This window comes from Mobula birostris, chromosome 9 (genome assembly GCF_030028105.1).
Source record: "Mobula birostris isolate sMobBir1 chromosome 9, sMobBir1.hap1, whole genome shotgun sequence".
Classification (NCBI taxonomy): domain Eukaryota; kingdom Metazoa; phylum Chordata; class Chondrichthyes; order Myliobatiformes; family Myliobatidae; genus Mobula; species Mobula birostris.
The window spans coordinates 115,549,263-115,569,133 of NC_092378.1; the positions used below are offsets into that span (position 1 = coordinate 115,549,263).

The following is a 19,871-nucleotide window of genomic DNA, read 5'->3' on the forward strand; positions in this document are numbered from 1 at the left end:
CTTTTTTGAACAAGGGCAACAACATTCGCCTCTCTCCAATCCTCCGGTACCATTCCCGTGGACAACGAGGACATAAAGATCCTAGCCAGAGGCTCAGCAATCTCTTCCCTCGCCTCTTGGAGCAGCCTGGGGAATATTCCGTCAGGCCCCGGGGACTTATCTGTCCTAATGTATTTTAACAACTCCAACACCTCTTCTCCCTTAATATCAACATGCTCCAGAACATCAACCTCACTCATATTGTCCTCACCATCAAGTTCCCTCTCATTGGTGAATACCGAAGAGAAGTATTCATTGAGGACCTCGCTCACTTCCACAGCCTCCAGGCACATCTTCCCACCTTTATCTCTAATCGGTCCTACCTTCACTCCTGTCATCCTTTTTTTCTTCACATAATTGAAGAATGCCTTGGGGTTTTCCTTTACCCTACTCGCCAAGGCCTTCTCATGCCCCCTTCTTGCTCTTCTCAGCCCCTTAAGCTCCTTTCTTGCTTCCCTATATTCCTCCATAGACCCATCTGATCCTTGCTTCCTAAACCTCATGGATGCTGCCTTCTTCCACCTGACTAGATTTTCCACCTCACTTGTCACTCATGGTTCCTTCATCCTACCATTCTTTATCTTCCTCAACGGGACAAATTTATCCCTAACATCCCGCAAGAGATCTCTAAACATCGACCACATGTCCATAGTACATTTCCCTGCAAAAACATCATCTCAATTCACACCCGCAAGTTCTAGCCTTAGAGCCTCATAATTTGCCTTTCCCCAATTAAAAATTTTCCTGTCCTCTCTGATTCTATCCTTTTCCATGATAATGCAAAAGGCCAGGGAGTGGTGGTCACTGTCCCCCAGATGCTCACCCACTGAGAGATCTGTCACCTGACCCGGTTCATCACCGAGTACTAGATCTAGTATGGCATTCCCCCCTAGTCGGCCTGTCCACATACTGTGACAGGAATCCGTCCATGACACACTTCACAAACTCTGCCCCATCTAAACCCTTGGAACTAATCAAGTGCCAATCAATAGTAGGGAAGTTAAAGTCACCCATGATAACAACCCTGTTATTTTTGCACCTTTCCAAAATCTGCCTCCCAATCTGCTCCTCTGTATCTCTGCTGCTACCAGGGGGCCTACAGAATACCCCCAATAGAGTAACTGCTCCCTTCCTGTTCCTGACTTCCACCCATATTGACTCAAAAGAGGATCCTGCTACATTACCCACCCTTTCTGTTGCTGTAATAGTATCCCTGACCAGTAATGCCACCCCTCCTCCCCTTTTTCCACCCTCTCTCTTTTAAAGCACTGAAATCCAGGAATATTGAGAATCCATTCCTGCCCTGGTGCCAGCCAAGTCTCTGTAATGGCCAGTACATCATAATTCCATGTATGTATCCAAGCTCTCAGTTCATCACCTTTGTTCCTGATGCTTCTTGGATTGAGGTACACACATTTCAGCCCTTCTACCTTACTGTCTTTACACCGTTTATTCTGCTTCTTTTTCCTCAAAGCCTCACTGTATGTTAGATCTGGGTTTACTCCATGCACTTCTTTCACTGCTCTATCGCTCCAGGTCCCATCCCCCTTGCAAATTAGTTTAAACCCTCCCAAACCATGCTAGCAAACTTACCTGCAAGGATATTGCTCCCCCTCGAGTTCAAGTGCAACCCATTCAATCTGTACAGGTCCCACCTTTCCCAGAAGAAATCCCAATGATCTAAAAATCTAAAACTCTGCTCCCTGCACCAACTCCTCAGCCACGCATTCAACTGCCATCTCCTCCAATTCTTACCATCACTGTCACGTAGCACTGGCAGCAATGCTGAGAACGCCACCCTTGAGGTCCTGTTCTTCAGCCTTCTGCCTAGTTCCCGAAACTCACACTTCAGGACCTCATCCCTCTTCCTACCTATGTCATTGGTCCCAACATGTATCACGACTTCTGGTTGCTTTCCCTCTCGTACCAGGATGTCATGCACCCGGTCAGAGACATCCCGGATCCTGGCACCCGGGAGGCAACAAACCATGCGGGTGTCCTTCTCACGTCCACAAAATCTCCTGTTTGCTCCCCTGACTATAGAGTCTCTAATGACGACAGCTCTCCTCTTCTCCGTCCTACCCTTCTGCACCACAGGGTCAGACTCAGTGCCGGAGGCCCTGCCACCGTGGTTCACACCTGGTCGGTCATCCCCGCCAACAGTATCCAGGACCGTAAACTTATTATTCAGGGGAATGGCTACAGGGGTGCTCTGCACTACCTGTCTGCTCACCTTCGCTTTCCCCCCTCATAGCAAAACAAAGTGCTGGAGGAATTCAGCAGGTCAGGCAGCATCTATAGAAATGAATAAACAGTCGATGTGTCGGGCAGAGGCCCCTTCATCGACTATTTATTCTCATAGATACTGCCTAACCTGCTGATCTGATCTGGCATTTTGTATGGGTTGCTTTGGAATTCCAGCACCTTTCTCACTTCTGAAACTGTACATCGATGATAATTTTCATAATCCACACATTGTTATTTAAAAGTTCTCTTTCCTAATCGATTCTGGTCCAAACCTTGCACCTGAAGGTGGCACGCTGACATAGCAGTTAGTGTAAACACTTTACAGCACCAGTGACGAAGGTCAGGGTTCAGTTCTGGTAAGATAGCCGCATGTTTGGTCACAGCAGCTTCGACAGGGGTCAACAGAAGGTGCTACTGCAATCATTAAATGTTTTTAATGACAATACCAAGAGAACAGGATTACAATAATAGCAATCATATATACAAACATAAGTTTCAAATATCATATCCAGACAAGTCCTCCCGATCGCTTGATAACTGAAACCGAGAAAAAGTTCAAAAGATTTGTTCTAGAAAAAAAACACAAAACCCCCCTAAACTAAACAGAAAACAAAATAGAAAAAAAAACTGGACTGTCAATTATAATTATTCTGTCCTTGACTCCATTCTTCCTTCCATAAACAATATTAGGATAATATTGAATAATGGACTCCCAAGTTTCCTCAAATTTAATCGAGGAATTAACCGTGCTACTCCTGATTTTTTCCAGGTTTAAACAAGTATAGTTTGAGAAAACCATTGAAATGTAATAGGGGGATCAAAATCTTTCCATTTAAATAAAATGGATCTTCTGGCCATCAGCGTAACAAATGCTATCAAACAGCAGGCTGAAGATGATAAATAATTAGAATCAATCATTGGTAATCCAAAAATTGCAGTAATAGGATGAAGTTGTAAATCAATATGTAAAACTGCTGAAACAATATCAAAGATGTCTTTCCAGTACGTTTTCCAAAAGAGGGCAGCACCAAAACATATGGGTTCAAGAAGCAACCTCAGAGTTACATCTGTCACACATAGGGTTTATATGGGAATAAAAACGGGCTAGTTTATCTTTTGACATATATGTTCTACAAACCACTTTAAATTGTATTAAAGTATGTCTAGCACACATTGAAGAAGTACTAACTAATTTAAGAATCTTTTCCCATTCTTCTATGGATATATTTACTTCAAGTTCTCTTTCCCATTCATTATTTTATCAGATACCCCTGAAGGGATTTTCATAATCAAGTCGTAGATAGTTGTTATTACACTCTCTTGTAAAGGATTTAAACACAAAATTTTTTCCGTAATATCAATTTGATGTGACATTGGAAAGGTAGGCAAAGTAACATTCAAAAAAATTTCTAATCTGTAGATATCCAAAAAAGTGCGATCTAGGTAAGTTGTACTTATTAGATAACTGTTCAAAAGACATAAAAGTTATCTATAAATAAATCATGAAAACAGTTTAATCCTTTCATTTTCCAAAGAAAGGCTTGATCAATTCTGGATGGTTGAAAAAAACTAAAAATAGGGCTGGAAAGGGTAAATTTATTCAAATCAAAAAATTTACGAAATTGGAACCATATTCGTATTGTATATTTAATTACTGGGTAGTAATTTGTTTGTTCAATTTAGTAAATGCAAAGGGGAGCGAAGCCCCTAAAATAGACATCAATGAAAATCCTTGCACAGACTCACATTCAAGATTCAACCACCTTGGACTTTGGGTTTTATCAAACTCTTGGGTCCAAAAGGTTAAATTTCAGATATTAATTGCCCAATAGTAAAATCTAAAGTTCTCTTGGTATTATTAGTATTGATATGTTCATTTAACTGATTATAATGCAATAAAAAAGATTTGACAAGAAATATTTTTAATGATTGCAAGATCCTGCAATACATCAAGAACTTAAAGTACTGCAGGTTTACACCATCGGTGAGTTGCTCGCTGGTGGAGAAAATGAAGGAGCTGCGCAACATGCTGCTGCCTGAGTAGATGGAGGTTTACAGTTTAATAGCATGGGGCTGTCATGGTCGCTTTTCTTGTGATCACATCACCCCTTTGGACCTTGTTAATCTGGTGTGCCACAATTTCAATTTGCTAATTTATTTGTTGAGAACAACAGCAGATGGCAGGTAGGGAGCTGCAAGGACTCAACCTCAAGCTGCAGGGTCACCTGTTTTACAGTTGCTGGGAGAAAGGCATCTGAGCCAGTGTATTCCACCGGGGGTCTGGAGTCAGGGCTACCCTCACAGTATTCACTCGGTTGAAGATGAGCTCTTTTATGGGCCTAAGATACTGAACTATGTACATTTTGTGTGGTTGCATTTTTACTGATATTCTCTATGGGCTAGTTATCTTGTACACACAAGGACCTGCCCTGAAGCCACAGTATCGCTTGAGGGTTGGGGGCGCCAGGGCTAGTGCGCTCCCCTGGGGGTGGTGCGGCGAACTGAAGTTTTCGATGGGCTGAAGGGTCTGACTATATACAGGCATATTTTGTGTGTTTGTATTTTTTTTCCCTGATATCCTATATGGGCTTGTAGTCTTGTACGTGCATGGACTAAGCCTCAAGCCACAGTGTCAGGGACAGTGTGGTGCGGTGTCCAGGCTGGAGGAGATGGGTTCTGATGGATTGATGGCGCCAGTTTTTGACTCTTGTTGTGTGATAGTGATACAATTTGTGCTTGCTATCTTATGTGCGCTTTGTGCTGTATGTGACTGTTCGTACTGTGTTGTGCACCTTGACCCCATAGTAATGCTGTTTCGTTTGGCTATATTCATGTATGGTTGAATGACAATTAAACTCAAATTCCCTCCTCTGATTGCAATGAGTTTGTACATTCTCGTGACCACGTCGGCTTCCTCTGGTTTTTCCCACATTCCAAACACATATGGCTCAGATTAGTAATCTGTGGGCAAGCTACGTTGGCGCTGGAAGCATGGTGACATTTGCGGGCTACCCCCAGCACATCCTTGGACTGTGTTGGGCATTGATGCAAAATGACACATTTCACTGTGTGTTTTTATGTTTTGATAGACTTTACAAATAAAGTTAATTATTTAATATTTTTCCTCCCCGATATCTGTTAACATAATTTAGTCCTTTAAAAAAAAGGATGTTAATAATTTTTCAAAGTATGTCAATAATTATCAGCTCTCTAAGTTTTAACAGTAGCTATAATCTTATAAAAGGAACATCACACATAAAAATCTGGAAATCCACATAGAAATAACATCCATAGACATTTATCAACCACTACATTACTTACTACCCAGGAACAACCTTATTAAGCTCGACAAACTTTCATCTAATTCCCTTTCTTATACAGGTGAATATTCCACATATTCAGACGCACTGTCCTTAATATCATTAAAAAATTTCCTGACAAAAGCTAATTATTGTTCCTATTCAAACAGCAAAGTTGTGTGTAATTTTTTATAATCCAAAAGATAAAAAATCCTGAACTAACTCCTGACACGGCACGAAAAAGAAAGCTGCTGAAGGAACTCAGCAGATATGACAGCATCCGGGAAGGTTAAACAGACAGTTGGCATGAAGGGTCTTGGCCAGAAATGTCAACTGCTGCCTGGCCAGTTAAGTTCTCCAGTATTTTGTGTGTATTGCTTTGATTTCCAGCATCTCCAGATTTTCTCTTGTTTGTAAGCTGGCATGACAAGTTGAAACCCTTCATCTGGACTCATCTACTTCCTATGAAAACCCAAAAGGCTATCCTCGGTGTTGGAAATTTGTTATTTTCTACATCACTGTTACTTTGCTTACATCAATTTCAGCACACCCCAATTCAGTATTACATTTCTCTGACATTAAATGTACCTACTGAACTTTCCCTGAGAGGTTGAGTACAAGTACTGACAGAAATTAATTATTCAATATTTACAACAAGGCAACACACAGATGCTGGAGGAACTCAGTAGACCAGACAGGCAGCATCTATGGAAAAGAGTACAGTCGACCTCTCGGCCCTGTTACGTACCCCGTAACTGGGTTGCCAAACCAGCAGAAATGGATCACTCAGTTGGAGTCTGGATTACTAGAACTAAGAAAGTTTTATTAAAGAAACAAGCAACACAGTACTCTAATCAAAAGGATAATAAATGCAACAGTTCAGCAATGATAAACACACATGTACACAGAATTAAGATAACAGGATCATCAAGCTCTATCGTTGTCTAGGGGTAAATGACCAGTTTCAAAGTGACGCAAAGTTCAGTTCAATTTAGTTCAGTTCAGTTGGCAGTAATCGCTGCCGTGGGAGATGAACAGTGGGGGGGGGGGGGGGGGGCGGGGGGGAGGAGAGAGAGAGCAAAACGAATGAATATTCAAACGGCTTCCACACACAGACCCTTGATATTCTTCGCAGTCAGCTTTCGTGAGAGCCCTTTGTGATGTCATCTGAGGCCACCGACCGTGACCCCTCCGTTTCCAGATACGATCGTTTCTCTGCGGTGAACCTGGCACCCAGGCAAGGGCGGACACACACCAGGTTCCCGCTGATTGTACCTTTCCACTCTGTGTGTCTATGGCTTGATCCTGCGACCAGCCGTCCAAAACTTCCCACCGACTTGTGGGAGACGCATCGCTTCCAGGGTCTCGTTACCTCGGGGTGTCGTGTGTGTTTTGCCTTAGCGAACCTGTCCCTTTTTATCCCCCTGCTGGGGTATCGCCTGTCCATCACTTCAAACAGTTCAGGGTTCAAAGGGGGAGCCGATCTTGACAGCTCTCCTTCCGTTAAACTCTCCCGTCCCTTCATTAACATCTCCAAATGCTGCTCCATTGTTTTCCTTCTCTCTCTCTCTCTCTCCTGAAGACAGGTGGCAGACCAACTGCTGATCCCACTGGTGCCAGCACAGGACAGCTAACATCTTAATCTATGTGTATTCTTGTCACAGCCCGAAACGCTGACTGTACTCTTTTCCATAGATGCTGCCTGGCTTACTGAGTTCCTCCAGTATTTTGTGTGCGTTGCTTGGATTTCCAGCATCTACAGATTTTCTCTTGTTTGTGACTGATTTACAATAACACCATCACCAGAAGGGGACACTTATCCCTCCCTATCACCTTTTACCCACACTTGCAAAAAGGTGTCCATTGATTTTGATATTTACCGTACATTTCTTATTTGTAGCTCTTGCTATTTGGTTACATTTTTTGCTCTTCACAAATCCTTCAGGTTGCAAGTTTTGAGTTCTGCCTCACTTCTTCATTCAGCATATTTTCCCCTCACGAACATAAACTGCTTGAATTACATACCTTAGTTATGATGTAATTTTACCAAAGAACACATTATTCTCAATTAATTGTGAACTGGCTCTATCTTAATAAACTAGTCAAAAACTTAACCAGATTCAATAGTTTAAAAACTATTTCATGTACTCCCCTTTCAAATACAATCCTAATTGATATAATTTCTTGGGAATGTCAGTAGGTTGCTAAATCTGGTCTGCCAATTCTGATCATTTGAGGAAGACTACCCCAAACTTGTTCAAATAATTCACTAACTTAATTTACATGGGCTAGTCTATTCTTAACAAACCAATTTAAAAAATATTCCTTTTGCTACAAACTTTACAAATATGTGCATATAAAATTCTCACGGTTACTACCAGAGAACTGGAGACTAATACAAGGGAGAAAAGGAAAGGACTGATGATAGTACTGGATGAAAAAGTAAAGCAAGTGCTTGTAGCAAGCATTATCATGGGCTAGTTAGGAAGAGTGTAAACTCGGAGATCCAGGGTTTAATGTTGATTTTTTTCAGGTGATATTTCAAAAGAAAAATAGTACTGAGGTAGCAGAAAGGGACACATTTGCAGGGAGACAACAATAGTTACTGGAATTGACATGGAAGTGCATTAAATATCAAAGCAAAACAAAAAATGCAAGAGGTAGTCAAAGTAGAGTGGGAATAACCTGTACAAATAGGAACTGCCAGAAAAAGGCAAATGCCCAAGGTGAAACTGGAGGTGGGCTGAGAGAATGTACTCAATAATAAAATTCATCTGCATCTGTTACAAAATCATTGCAAAAATGAGCCAATTAACATTAACAAGCATCTTCCAGGTACTCCAAAAGGCCCACTCATAATAACTAAGATAGGTACAGGATATGAAGAGATTTGTCCTAAGTCTTAAAAATTTTTGTTACAGATGACAATGAAACCAACTATTCACACACATCTGGATTATACTTAACTGTATTTTCTATGAACAGCTTTATTGCTTTGTCACTTTGTGAAATCACATCATGTCCACTTCTATCAGTTAAGATTCATTTATGCAAATTTTTTACTTTTATGTTTATAATTTTATTGTTGATAACTTCAGACTGAAACCAACATTCGCACTTAGAACTTCCAACCAGCAAGCTTTACTTGTGTGATCAATGCAGAACATTGAAGAACAAGTTTGAGAGTCTATGAGAAAAGTAGCCCACATGAAAAAAAAGGGAGATAATTTCACAGAACATAGCACAGAATAGAAACAGGCTTATTTTACAATCAGTTAGTCTTGCAATTATTAGTTCCTCTGTACTAAATTACTGACACCTCAGATCAATAATCATAATTTTGAAATTTAATTCTGCCCCAAATTCTAATTTAGAGTTTGGTTACGTCAGTCATCAAGATTTGCTTTCGTCAGCTAGGTGTTGATTATAAAAGTCATGTTGCAGCTGCATAAAATGTTGGTTAAGCCACAACTTCAGTCAAGTGCATAGTTCTGGTCACTGCATTACAGGAAGCTTGTGAAGGCTTTGGAAGAGGTGTATAAGAGTTCATCAGGATGCTGCCAAGATTAAAGCGTATTAGCTACAAGATTGGACAAATTTGGATCATTTTCTCTGCAGCATCAGAGGCTGAGGGACAATCTGATAGAAGTACAAATTATGGGGCATGGATAGGATAGTCAGTATCCTCCCTCTACCACCCCCCCACCCCCACTGGAAATGACAAACATCAGAGGACATAGCACTAGGGTGAGAGAAGGAAAATTTAAAGATTTATGAGGTAAGTTTTGTTTAATAAACTCAGGTTTGTAGGTTTTTGTAACATGCTACCAGGGCAGGGTGGTGAAAGTAGATACAATAGTAACTTTTGAGAAGCAATTAAACAGGCACGTAAACAGGCAGGGAATACGACGATACACAGGGAGATCTGATTAGTTTAATTTGGCATAATGCTCGACACAGACATTATGGGCCAAAGGGTCAGCCTGTTCTTGTGCTGTACAGTTTTGTGTAAGGCTAAAAACACAAATCAAAGTTACTGGAAATGTTACAAGTCAAGCACAGTCTGCAAGGGAAAACAAATCGAAACATTCTTCATTAGCTATTAATAAAAGGTCAGACCTGGAGAATTTTCTATTATGAACACTGAACTTTCGCCATCATTGTCTCCTTCGGTGTCACTTATTACAATAACACCGTCAGCCTGCTCCATCTGCAGTTCCACTCAACTGTAAAAGACAAAAATATAATTGTGATTACTCTTCTTTCTACTGATCTATTGTTTGCCAAATATAATTTCTCCTGTTTTGTTCTAAAATCTTGCTCACCCAAGCTCAGCACTCAGATAAAACATTTGTGTCCGAGTACATATGAAAAGTTTGCTCAAAGTGGCCTGGCATGGATGGAGGAACACCAAGAACCTCTAAACTAATTTCTACCAAGTAAACCAAATGTATGGATCATACCAAAATTAGACTAACAGATGCCGAGTTGAAACAGCATGAAAGACACTAAAAGTCTCCCTGTTAGATTGGAATTACCTTAATCTTCACAAAGGCACCTGTAGCACTTACATTTTGGTCAGTCTTCCCAAAAGTATATTATTTCTACAAAACTACCAAAACCACTGCCTATACTTACTGCAATGTCCACTGATAAGTGATGCCGTTATCTAGCTGAACACTGCCAGGGTCTCCTACCCTGCAGCAATTCATTCATCCATTCAAGCTCTGTTACAAACCTGTATCACAAAGAAAGCTTACTAACTTCTATTTTTGTAGTCTGTTGAGTTCTTAGTCAACCAGTTAAACAAAACAAAAAGGGCTGGTCATTGACATCGGGGCAGCGGTGGAGGGAGTCGTGCAGTGAACATCTTCCTGTCTGTATCAACAATGTTGAGGTTGAGAGGGTTGAAAGCTTCAAGTTCCTTAGAGCGAACAGCACCGACAGTCTGTGATGGTCCAGCCATGTTGAATCCATACCCAAGCTCACTAACACATATTTTCTCAGGCGGCTAGAGAAATCTGGCACGTCCCTGTTGATTCACACTGACTGTTATTGATGCATCAGAAAGAAACTGCAAAGCTGTGGATACAGCTCAGTACATCATGGGAACCAGTCTCCCCTATATGGATTCTCCACACCTCTAGCTGCCTCAGTAAAATAGCCAGTTAAATCGAAGATCACCACTCACCCAGACATTTTCCCTTCTCCCTTTGGACAGAAAACACAAAAGCGTGAAAACACGTACTACCAGACTCAAAGACAGATTCTATCCCACTGTTATCATACGAGAGGTTCGTTCAAGAGTCTGGCAAGATAGACTCGATCTCATAATCTAACTCGTTATCAATTGCACTTTATCGTTGGCCTTCAAAGCAGGCTTTACACTTTATTCTCCATTGTTATTGTTTACATTATTCTAGGTCAAAGCACTGTGCAATGATTTGATCTGTATGAACAATATACAAGACAAGATTTTCACTGTATCTTGGTACGTGACAATAATAAACCAATGCCAAAAACCCGTAGTAAAAGCGCTGGTGACTAACTAGCAATAGTCACATGTCCATGGGGGAAAAGGAATTGCAGTGTTTTAGTATTCATCATTAATTTCTGAGCATTGATTTTAAAATTTAAAAACTAATTTAAGGTTTAAGCACATTTTAATTAGCCAAGCACATGATGAAATGCTTTTAATACAGACAATCTGACAATGAACCCAAGTGTTTTTAAAACTCTAAATAAAACTAAAAGTTGATATAGGTGGGATTATGTCTACAAGTCACTCCCTCCAAACCAACCCTAATTTTTTCCGACATGCTTCAATTAATTAAAGCAAGCAGCTAACTTACATGCAGAAATTGTATCCCAAAGTGATTTCCAATCCCCGTTGACCTCAGTTCAATTCTACAATTACTCAAATTGCTCATTTAGTTATCCAATCCCAAACTCTTGGAATTCTCTCTAAGGACAGCACCCAGATTTTTGATTCTTTAACCTTCAGGCCTATAAAGCAGATGGTTCAGGATACTCAAGTGAGGAAAAAGTCCTGTGGTGATCTAGTATATGTCAACAGGTAATTAGCATATAAACTATTTTGCAGCACCACACTTAACAGTCTCAATGAGAGAAATAAGTCATTTAAATTTTCTTCATCACATAATTACATAAATAACACTGGACAACAAATGTTTCCAAGCATTATTTCCTCAGTTTTCTTTATTTATGATAGACCACTTGAAGCTGAACACAAATATAATTTCAGACTACTTGTATCATGTAGGAATTTGGAGAAACAAGGAACCAACTTTTATTGAAAATAATGCATCTAATTGCATAACAGTATTGACACTTAGCAATAGTTCAACTAAACTAAAAATGTTTTAATGATGATTTTTGTTTGTACTCAGTGCCGGCGGCTTCTTGCTGAAGTGTCCACCAATAATCAGCCAGCATTGATGGATTCTAGTTGCCCTGATCCTATTTCTCAATGACCGCAATGTCCTGGTGAAACCAGTGCCAAGATTTACAAGGAAGTCTAAATGGAAATACAGAAAATTAATCTTCAGTGACGTGTTGCACTTCAAGTTTTTATTTTTAATTTATTGAGATTCAGAGTGGAGCAGTCCTTTTCGCCAGATGCTTATATGCTTGAAGCATGGTGTCAACCTGCTGCACGCAATTTTATGCTCTGGAGTTGCCAAGAAAATTTTTAACAACACTCTTGAATGCTTTCCATGCAAATTTCTCCAGTCCCACTGGAAGTTCTTTGAATTGCCTGTCATTGATGATCTGTTTGATTTGTGGACCAACAAAAACGTCTTCCTTAATCTTGGCATCAATTAATTTCGGAAACAGCTGACTCAAATATTGAAATCCTTCTGTGTCTGGTGACAGGAGATTCCATCCTTGCAATCTTGACAAACCCAAGTCTCTGACCAGGTCATTTAACTCGTATTGAGTTATCAGATGAGGCTCGGTCAACATAAAGGGTTCAAAATCCCTATCAGTGGCATTTTCCGTTTCCAGCTCGTACACCTTCATCTGTCTCCTCTAGATTCCATGTCCTGTTTATTTATAATCTGTCATCTGCCCAGCCTATGCATGCCTGGACAAGATAGAAAACTTTGTGGGCAATATCTTTATTCAAATTATGAAATGGAATCACAAATTAGGTAATTTCCAAATAATGGTGTGTGATAGGGAAATTCCATGGTGATTTTCATGATCAGCAGCACAAAATCCATAAGATACATCCAAAAGTATTCAGGAAGCAAAATCTTTGTTGTCCAGTGTAATCCAGTTATTGCCTTGAATATCATTATATTTAATAGGCACTGGTCCCATACTTTTTCTGCATAATCACCAAACTCAGAAACAAGCACTGGAAATAGCTCCATTGAAAGATCAACATTGTAATATATGAGGGGTAATTGATAAGTTCGTGGCCTAAGGTAGGAGGAGTCAAGTTTTAAAAACCTAGCACATTTATTTTTCAACATAGTCCCCTCCTACATTTATACACTTAGTCCAGTGGTCGTGGAGCATACGAATCTTGGACCTCCAGAAAGTGCCCACAGCAGGGATGATTAGTAAGTTCATGGCCTAAGGCAGAAGGAGATATGTTATACAGCTTTCATTACATGCACATGCAGTTCAACTCTGAGGGATTATGCAGAAAGTTTGAAGTTAATAACTCATCTCCTTCTACCTTAGGCCACAAACTTATCAATCACCCCTGCTGAGTTATTAACTGATAAATTAGCTTCAAACTTCCTGCATAATCACTCAAAGAGTTGAACTGCATGCGCATGTAACGAGAGTTGTATAGCTCATCTCCTTCTACCTTAGGCCACGAGCCTATCAATCACCCCTGCTGTGGACACTTTCTGGAGGTCCAAGATCCGTATGCTCCACGACTGCTGGACTGAGTGTGTAAATGTAGGAGTGGACTATGTTGAAAAATGAATGTGCTAGGTTTCCTAAAATCGACTCCTTCTACGTTGGGCCACGAACGTGTGTGTGTGTGTGTGTGTGTGTGTGTGTGTGTGTGTGTGTGTGTGTGTGTGCGTGCGCGCGCGCTCTCAATAACAATGCTTATGTCAAGTAAATCATAATTCTTGACAGAAATATTTCTATTTATCTTGCAAAATTCAATGAAGTAATTTGCCTCCCACTCTGTTTAAACAGCCTTTTTGCCCAGACTGTCACGAAATTTCATCATCACCAACATCTACCTTCAATCAAAAAAAGTATGGCTCCTGAAATACAAAAGTGCCATACATTCTTACTCTGCACCTGCGATCCTGGGGTGAAGGGACGTTGGGGTGGGGGAAGGGAACACAACTGTGTAATAGAGGCTGGTTAGACGACTTAATTTTGTAAGCCAACCACAAACAAGAGAAAACCTGCAGATGCCGGAAATCCAAACACACACAAAATGCTGGAGGAACTCAGCAGGCCAGACAGCATAGACAGAAAATAATACAGTCAGCATTTCAGGCAGAGACCCTTCAGCAGGACCTCAGAGATTTCCAATCCCAGCATTTTGTGTGTTGCCTGAATTTTGTAAGGCCTACACGCTTCAGTGACTATGTCAAATGTTCAAAATAGCAGATTCTGGAATATGGAGCAAAAATACCAAATTGGAGAAACAGCAAGTAAAGCATCTGTGGAGATAAAGGCATGGTTGACATCAGGACTGAGAGTGCAGAGGGAAGATACGCAGAGTAAAGGAGTGTGAGACAGGGGCTAGTAGGTGGATCAATTTTCCCCTTAATTCCATCTATCACCCAATAGCTTTTGTCTTAAAACTCCTTTTTCTTCCAACTCATCCTTTCCCATCTGCCTCTTTCATCCCTCCTTTATCTGGTTTCACTTATCAATTTTTGTCAACCTTTGTCTCCACCCTCCCCTGTCTGGATCCATCTGCCTCATTTTACTTTGCTTATCTACTTCCACCAGTAGTCATTGTCTCTCAACTCTTCCCCAGTCCCTCCTGGTACCATCTGTCCATTAGCTCACATTTCATCTTATTCTATCTATCACCCATTAGCCTCAATCTCACTCCTCCATCTCATCTCTCTGTCCTAGCCATCTTCCTTCGACATTCTCAATACTCTGCAGTCTCAGGCTGAAACGTCGACTATCCATCCCTCTGCCTTCTCAGATGCAGACTGGCCTGCAGAGTTCCTCCAATGCAGATCTCTGTATGGAGATGTTAGTGACAATAGTTCTGAAGCAGAGGTGGCTTAGGTTGAAGGTTCCTGCTTTCTTACACTAATTCCACTTTAGTGGAAATTTTGTTAGAGGCAAATAGCAATATTATTGTGATAAAGACTGAGAAGCACATGGGGTTAATGATGCAATCTTAACTAAGACTGGTCAGTTCTGAGAATGCATTTGTAGGTGGGAGGAGCTAAGATGGCGATTTCTTCGAGTTCACCCACGAAACCCTTTAAATTCTTCTCTTTAATATCTCTTCTTTCAAGGTGGCTGGGGTCCTGTCGGAGTCCATGATCTACATCTGCACTCAAACTGCAGTTCTTCACAGCGCTGGGGTTCCAGCTCTCGGAGCTTGCCGAGCCGACTAGGGTTTTCAATATCTCTAGGAACAGCCTGGAAGACTTGCACCTTCAGAGTGCAGCTCTGTGGTTCACCCAATTCCTTCACGGTGTCGCTAAATGAAACGTCGCAGGAGAGTGGAACATTGAGACAGTGGATGCAGCTGTTGGAAGCCTCTACTCTCTCTCTCTCTCTCTCTCTCTCACACACACACAGTGGTGAGAAAGTTTGCTGCTGATTCTCGAGTAGGGAGAACTCAAAATAAAGCGACAATGCAGACTGTAACATTGAAACAGCGAGCCAGTGGCCTCCCTTTTTGCTGTGGCAGGAATGGTACCTCTCTCTCCCTTCTGAGAGCACGAGCTTGTGGGATGTCGAACTATCAGGATGGTTTCTCAATGGACTCTAGATCATGGTCTCTTTTGGGTGCTTTGCTATTGCTTGCATGGTGAGTTGGGGGGGGAGGGACTGATGCTTTCTGCTGGAACAAGTGGGGGGAGGGGAAGAGTTGATGCTTTGCTGCTGCTGGTTTATGGGAAGGACATGGAGGGGCATTGGGGTTCTAGTGCTCTTCTGTCATTCATTTTGTTGGAGAGTTTTCTTGTTTCGTGGATGTTTCTAAAGAGTAAGAATTTCAGGTTGCATACTGTCTCCATTCTCTGACATTAAATGGAAACATTGGTTTGTATAGTTTGCATGTTATTTTGTACCAAGCAGAATGTTTTTGAGAAAAATTTTGAGAAAGCTCCTTTAATCAACAAATTTCAAAGTTATTGAGCTCTCAAAAGTCATGCAAAATGGCTGATGTAGCTCTTGGCATTTTTCTTGGAAATGGTGCACAATGAAATTCATTCCTTTTGTGCACCGAAAGCCTAGCTTGTCTTGGGCAGGCCAAGCTTCATATTTCACCAAGGTGATAAAACTTTCAGCAACAATTGACGTTTCTGGGCAAGTCCTGGGATCAACTCGCAGAGCAGAGCTGAGTTGCCAAGTAAAACAGAACTAACAGCTGAAGACTGAGTGGCTAAGAATTCACAAGTAGGACTGCTTAGTGCTGACTGCTGAAAAGCGTGCAATCTTAAGCTTGATTTATTAGTAGAGAATCAAATAAAGAAATTTGAGTTTCCTTTAGTTGAATTAAAATAGATTTGTAGCTAAGAGTTACATAAAATTTCTTGAATTACTAATTACTTTTTTCTTTTTCTTAAAAGTTAAATAGTTACTCAAACTACTGGTTTCACTGTTACTTTTATTGCTGGCCTGGCTACTCAGGAGGAATCAAAAAGGAACCCAAGCTCTGTTTTTTGATAGCATCCCTTACCAAACCTTCCTGTCAAATACACAATCCAGAAGATGGACGGTGGTATTACTCCCAATGCAACTACTTTGAGGACAGCATGCAGTGGTGCTGAAAATGGAAATGAGCATTAGCAAATTGGTTTATTATTGTCACGTGTACCGAGCTACAGTGAGAAACACTGTCCTCCATGCCATGCATTCAGATAAATCCTCTAGATATTATCAAAGCAGTTCTAGTTTCTCTTCACAACTTCTACTTTCGTTATATTTCCGGGCGGAATGGACACTGGCCATATGGCCAAACAAGAACTAACCGAGCCCTCGGTTACAACGGCTACCCAGGAGAACACAATGCTAACATAATATTGAAAGAAAGTACTTTCGTACAAGTGAAACAAAAAAAATCAGAGAAGTTGTCGGTGCAAGAAAGAGTTCAGCAACTTCGACCGTAAAGCAAATAAGCGCTTACCTTAAATCGGAAGAAAGTAATAACAAGGAAGCAGAGCGGAGGTGGAAGTGTGCACCTCCCCGTACGCCGAAAATGGCGGCAGCCCAAGTTCGGAGCGCGGACCTCGCCCCTCGCCCCTCCCCGATGCACTGGGAGACTCCCGGGGGGGAACACCACGGCAAGCGGATCCGGGCCTCCGTCGCCTGTTCGGCGAGCTGGAACCGCCCAGGCGCGAACGCAGACACCGCACTGCACCCCGCCCGCCCCTCACCTCAACTCAACTCAGTTCAACTTTTTGCCTCGGTCCGCCCACCCTTTGGAGTTGCCGTTGCTTCGTATTTAGCGCCCTCCGCCTGCCGGCGTCAGCGCTACCGGGTCAACCAGGATCCGCTTCCAGGGCACGTCACAATGGCGACCTTCCAATTCAGCTCCCCGGTTCCATTCTCTGTGTGAAGGCCAGAAGCTCAAATACTGTATTATCAACATGATAATCGCCATTGACTTGAAGGCCAGGTCAGGCACAGAAACGGTGAAGATGCAGTATATTCAAGGCTGAGTTGAGGCAGCCCCACGAAATATAATTAAATGATCGGACGAGCATAGAAACCCACCATAAAAATATGCTTCAAAATTGCCATTCTGCCACTGAAAATGAAACTCAAAAAAACTGAGCAGATTACTAATAGTCAGGGGAGTATATGGTGACATATACCTACAATGTTAATAAATTTCCTTTGAACTTTGAAGCCCAAAGACTTCCAGATTTTTTGGGAAATAGAAAATTGTATTTTAATTAATGTTTTGGGCTATATTCGCTGTAATCTGCCTGATATATGCCTGGAAACAGGATTGCACAAAGAGCTTTTATCTTTCAGGTCTATGGAGTATAATTTTGATCTTACCTGAAGTAGAGTGCAATAGAGAACATTTATGAAGAAAATCACACCAATGGAAAATTACTGCTTTCATTCCTACTCCACATTGGAGCTACTGAACTATTCCTGGGCTCAGGCAGGCACCTAATAAAGCCATTTACACCTGTGTCAGTATAAATTGGATTACAAAATTCTTTGCTGTGACAATTGTTGAAGGATCTCACTGGAACCTAGGACACTGCACAAGACTGTTGGTATTCACACTTTTTTAGAGAGCCAGTTTGCTACACTGGAAGACCAGACTGGACAACTTTTGAACTAACAGAAATCTGTTCAGATACCTACTAATGGTGGCAAACTGTGCAACAACTAACAGTCTTTTCTCCAGCATTTATCTCATTACGTGAAGGCTTTAGTTGTGAAATAGCTGACCTTCAGAGTGAGCTGATGACTCCTACGGAAGGAGATACAGGTACCCACATCACCTCTGTGGGTATTGACTCTTTGGAGAAGGGCATGCCTATTTTGATTTCAGAGACATTGCATCCTATTTTGATTACTTTGATGAACAAGTTACTTGCAGGTTCAGATTTTCCAACACTGTGATCATTGAGATTTCAGACATGCGAGATTTGGATTTTCGCTATTCTTCAGCCCTTGGATTGGTCTCTCCATGGAGGTCAAAATAACCTTAAACCTTAAGATAACCTTAAATTTTTGGGAGGTGGAGCAAAGTTAAGATGGTGCTAAACGGTGATTCCTTTGCTTGTATCTTTGGAAACAGCCCTACTTCCATCTTTAATATCTTTGTTTTTCCCTTTCAGTGTTCTTTTGAAGACCCTGACCTGGAGTTACACATTGACTTCGGTTCTTTGCGGGAATGGGACCCATTCTCGCGGTTTCAGGACTGGCCGTTGTTCGGCACGCCAAGGGTTCAGCCTGAGAGTCCGGCTTGGATTTGGAAGCCAAGATCTCGGGTCTCTGGAGACGGGCGGATCGAGAGTTAGTGTCATGGCAGGAGACCCGTGTGTCGCTGGGGAAGACGGAAAATCCACTACTGTGTGCCCAAAGACCTGGGATCTTTGCGATCTTCAGGCACAGAGTGTGAAAAAAGCAAAGTAACGGACTTTTAACATCGTAAACCAGCGAGTTGTTTGTTATGTTTCCCTGCTCACTGGGAAAAATGGAGACACCTCCTTCTCCCTTATTAGGGAGAGAGAGAACCTGTGGTATGTTGAATGCCGGGTGAAATGCGAAGTCTATGGGGTGACTGCAAGTCTGTGTCTTTGCTATTGCTTTGCTCGCGCTGAGTGCTCAGTGGCAGTGCCAATGGTTGTTATTTTGTTTTACCGTTGGTGGGGGGGGGGGATTGTTGTTCGCTGCCGCTTACGCACAGGAGGAGGCACCTGGGGGGTGGACTTTGGGGTTCTTACATTTAACTGTCGTTCATTCTTTGGGGCACTTAATTGTTTTCTTGGATGTTTGTGAAGAAAAAGCATTTCAGGATGTATATTGTATACATTTCTCTGACATTAAATTGGACCTTTGAACCTCTGACCTTTGAAATCAATTTCCTGGTCAGAGGATTTTTCCACGTGGTTGTCCCCCACTTACTGCATCAAAGGGGCCACCCACCTGACCGAGGTGGATAGTCTGGTGCTAACTGGAGGGATGGATAGATCCTGGGAAGTAGATGAGGGCTATTGGGGAATATCCTTGTTCAGCATCCACAGCATCATTTTCAACCAATAGGAACATGCTAAAACGGACAATTTTCATAAGGAACCTGGAAATTCTAAGTTCTATGGTTACGTAGTAAACATCTCCACCCAACAAATCCATAACAACAACAAGGTACATCAATAATCAGCCAGAAGAGCTCAAACGGCTTGTAACGTCCTTCAAATCCTTTTCATTACTGTCCACACTAAATATAACACCACTGAGTAATTCCCTGACCCTCTATGTAAAAGCCCTAATGTGGCACGGCAGCATAGTGGCTAGCACAACGCTTTACAGTACCAGCGACCTAGGTTCAATTCCTGCTGCTGCCTGTAAGGAGTTTGTATGATCTCCTCATGACTGTGTGCGTTTCATCCA

At 41.6% G+C, this 19,871-nt stretch overlaps 1 protein-coding gene across 1 annotated transcript in view; it reads right to left on the reverse strand.

Moving 5' to 3' along the window:
- The window catches only part of LOC140202991 (uncharacterized), a 69,616-nt gene extending 52,349 nt beyond the window's left edge, over window positions 1-17,267 (reverse strand). Inside the window, exons 1-2 of the mRNA XM_072268649.1 lie at window positions 16,918-17,267; window positions 9,705-9,811 (exon numbers count right to left, since the gene is read on the reverse strand). Coding sequence (XP_072124750.1) covers window positions 9,705-9,795 — 91 coding nt within the window. The 5' untranslated portion in view covers window positions 9,796-9,811; window positions 16,918-17,267. The remainder of the gene's footprint in view (window positions 1-9,704; window positions 9,812-16,917) is intronic.
- Between the last annotated feature and the right edge of the window lie 2,604 nt (window positions 17,268-19,871).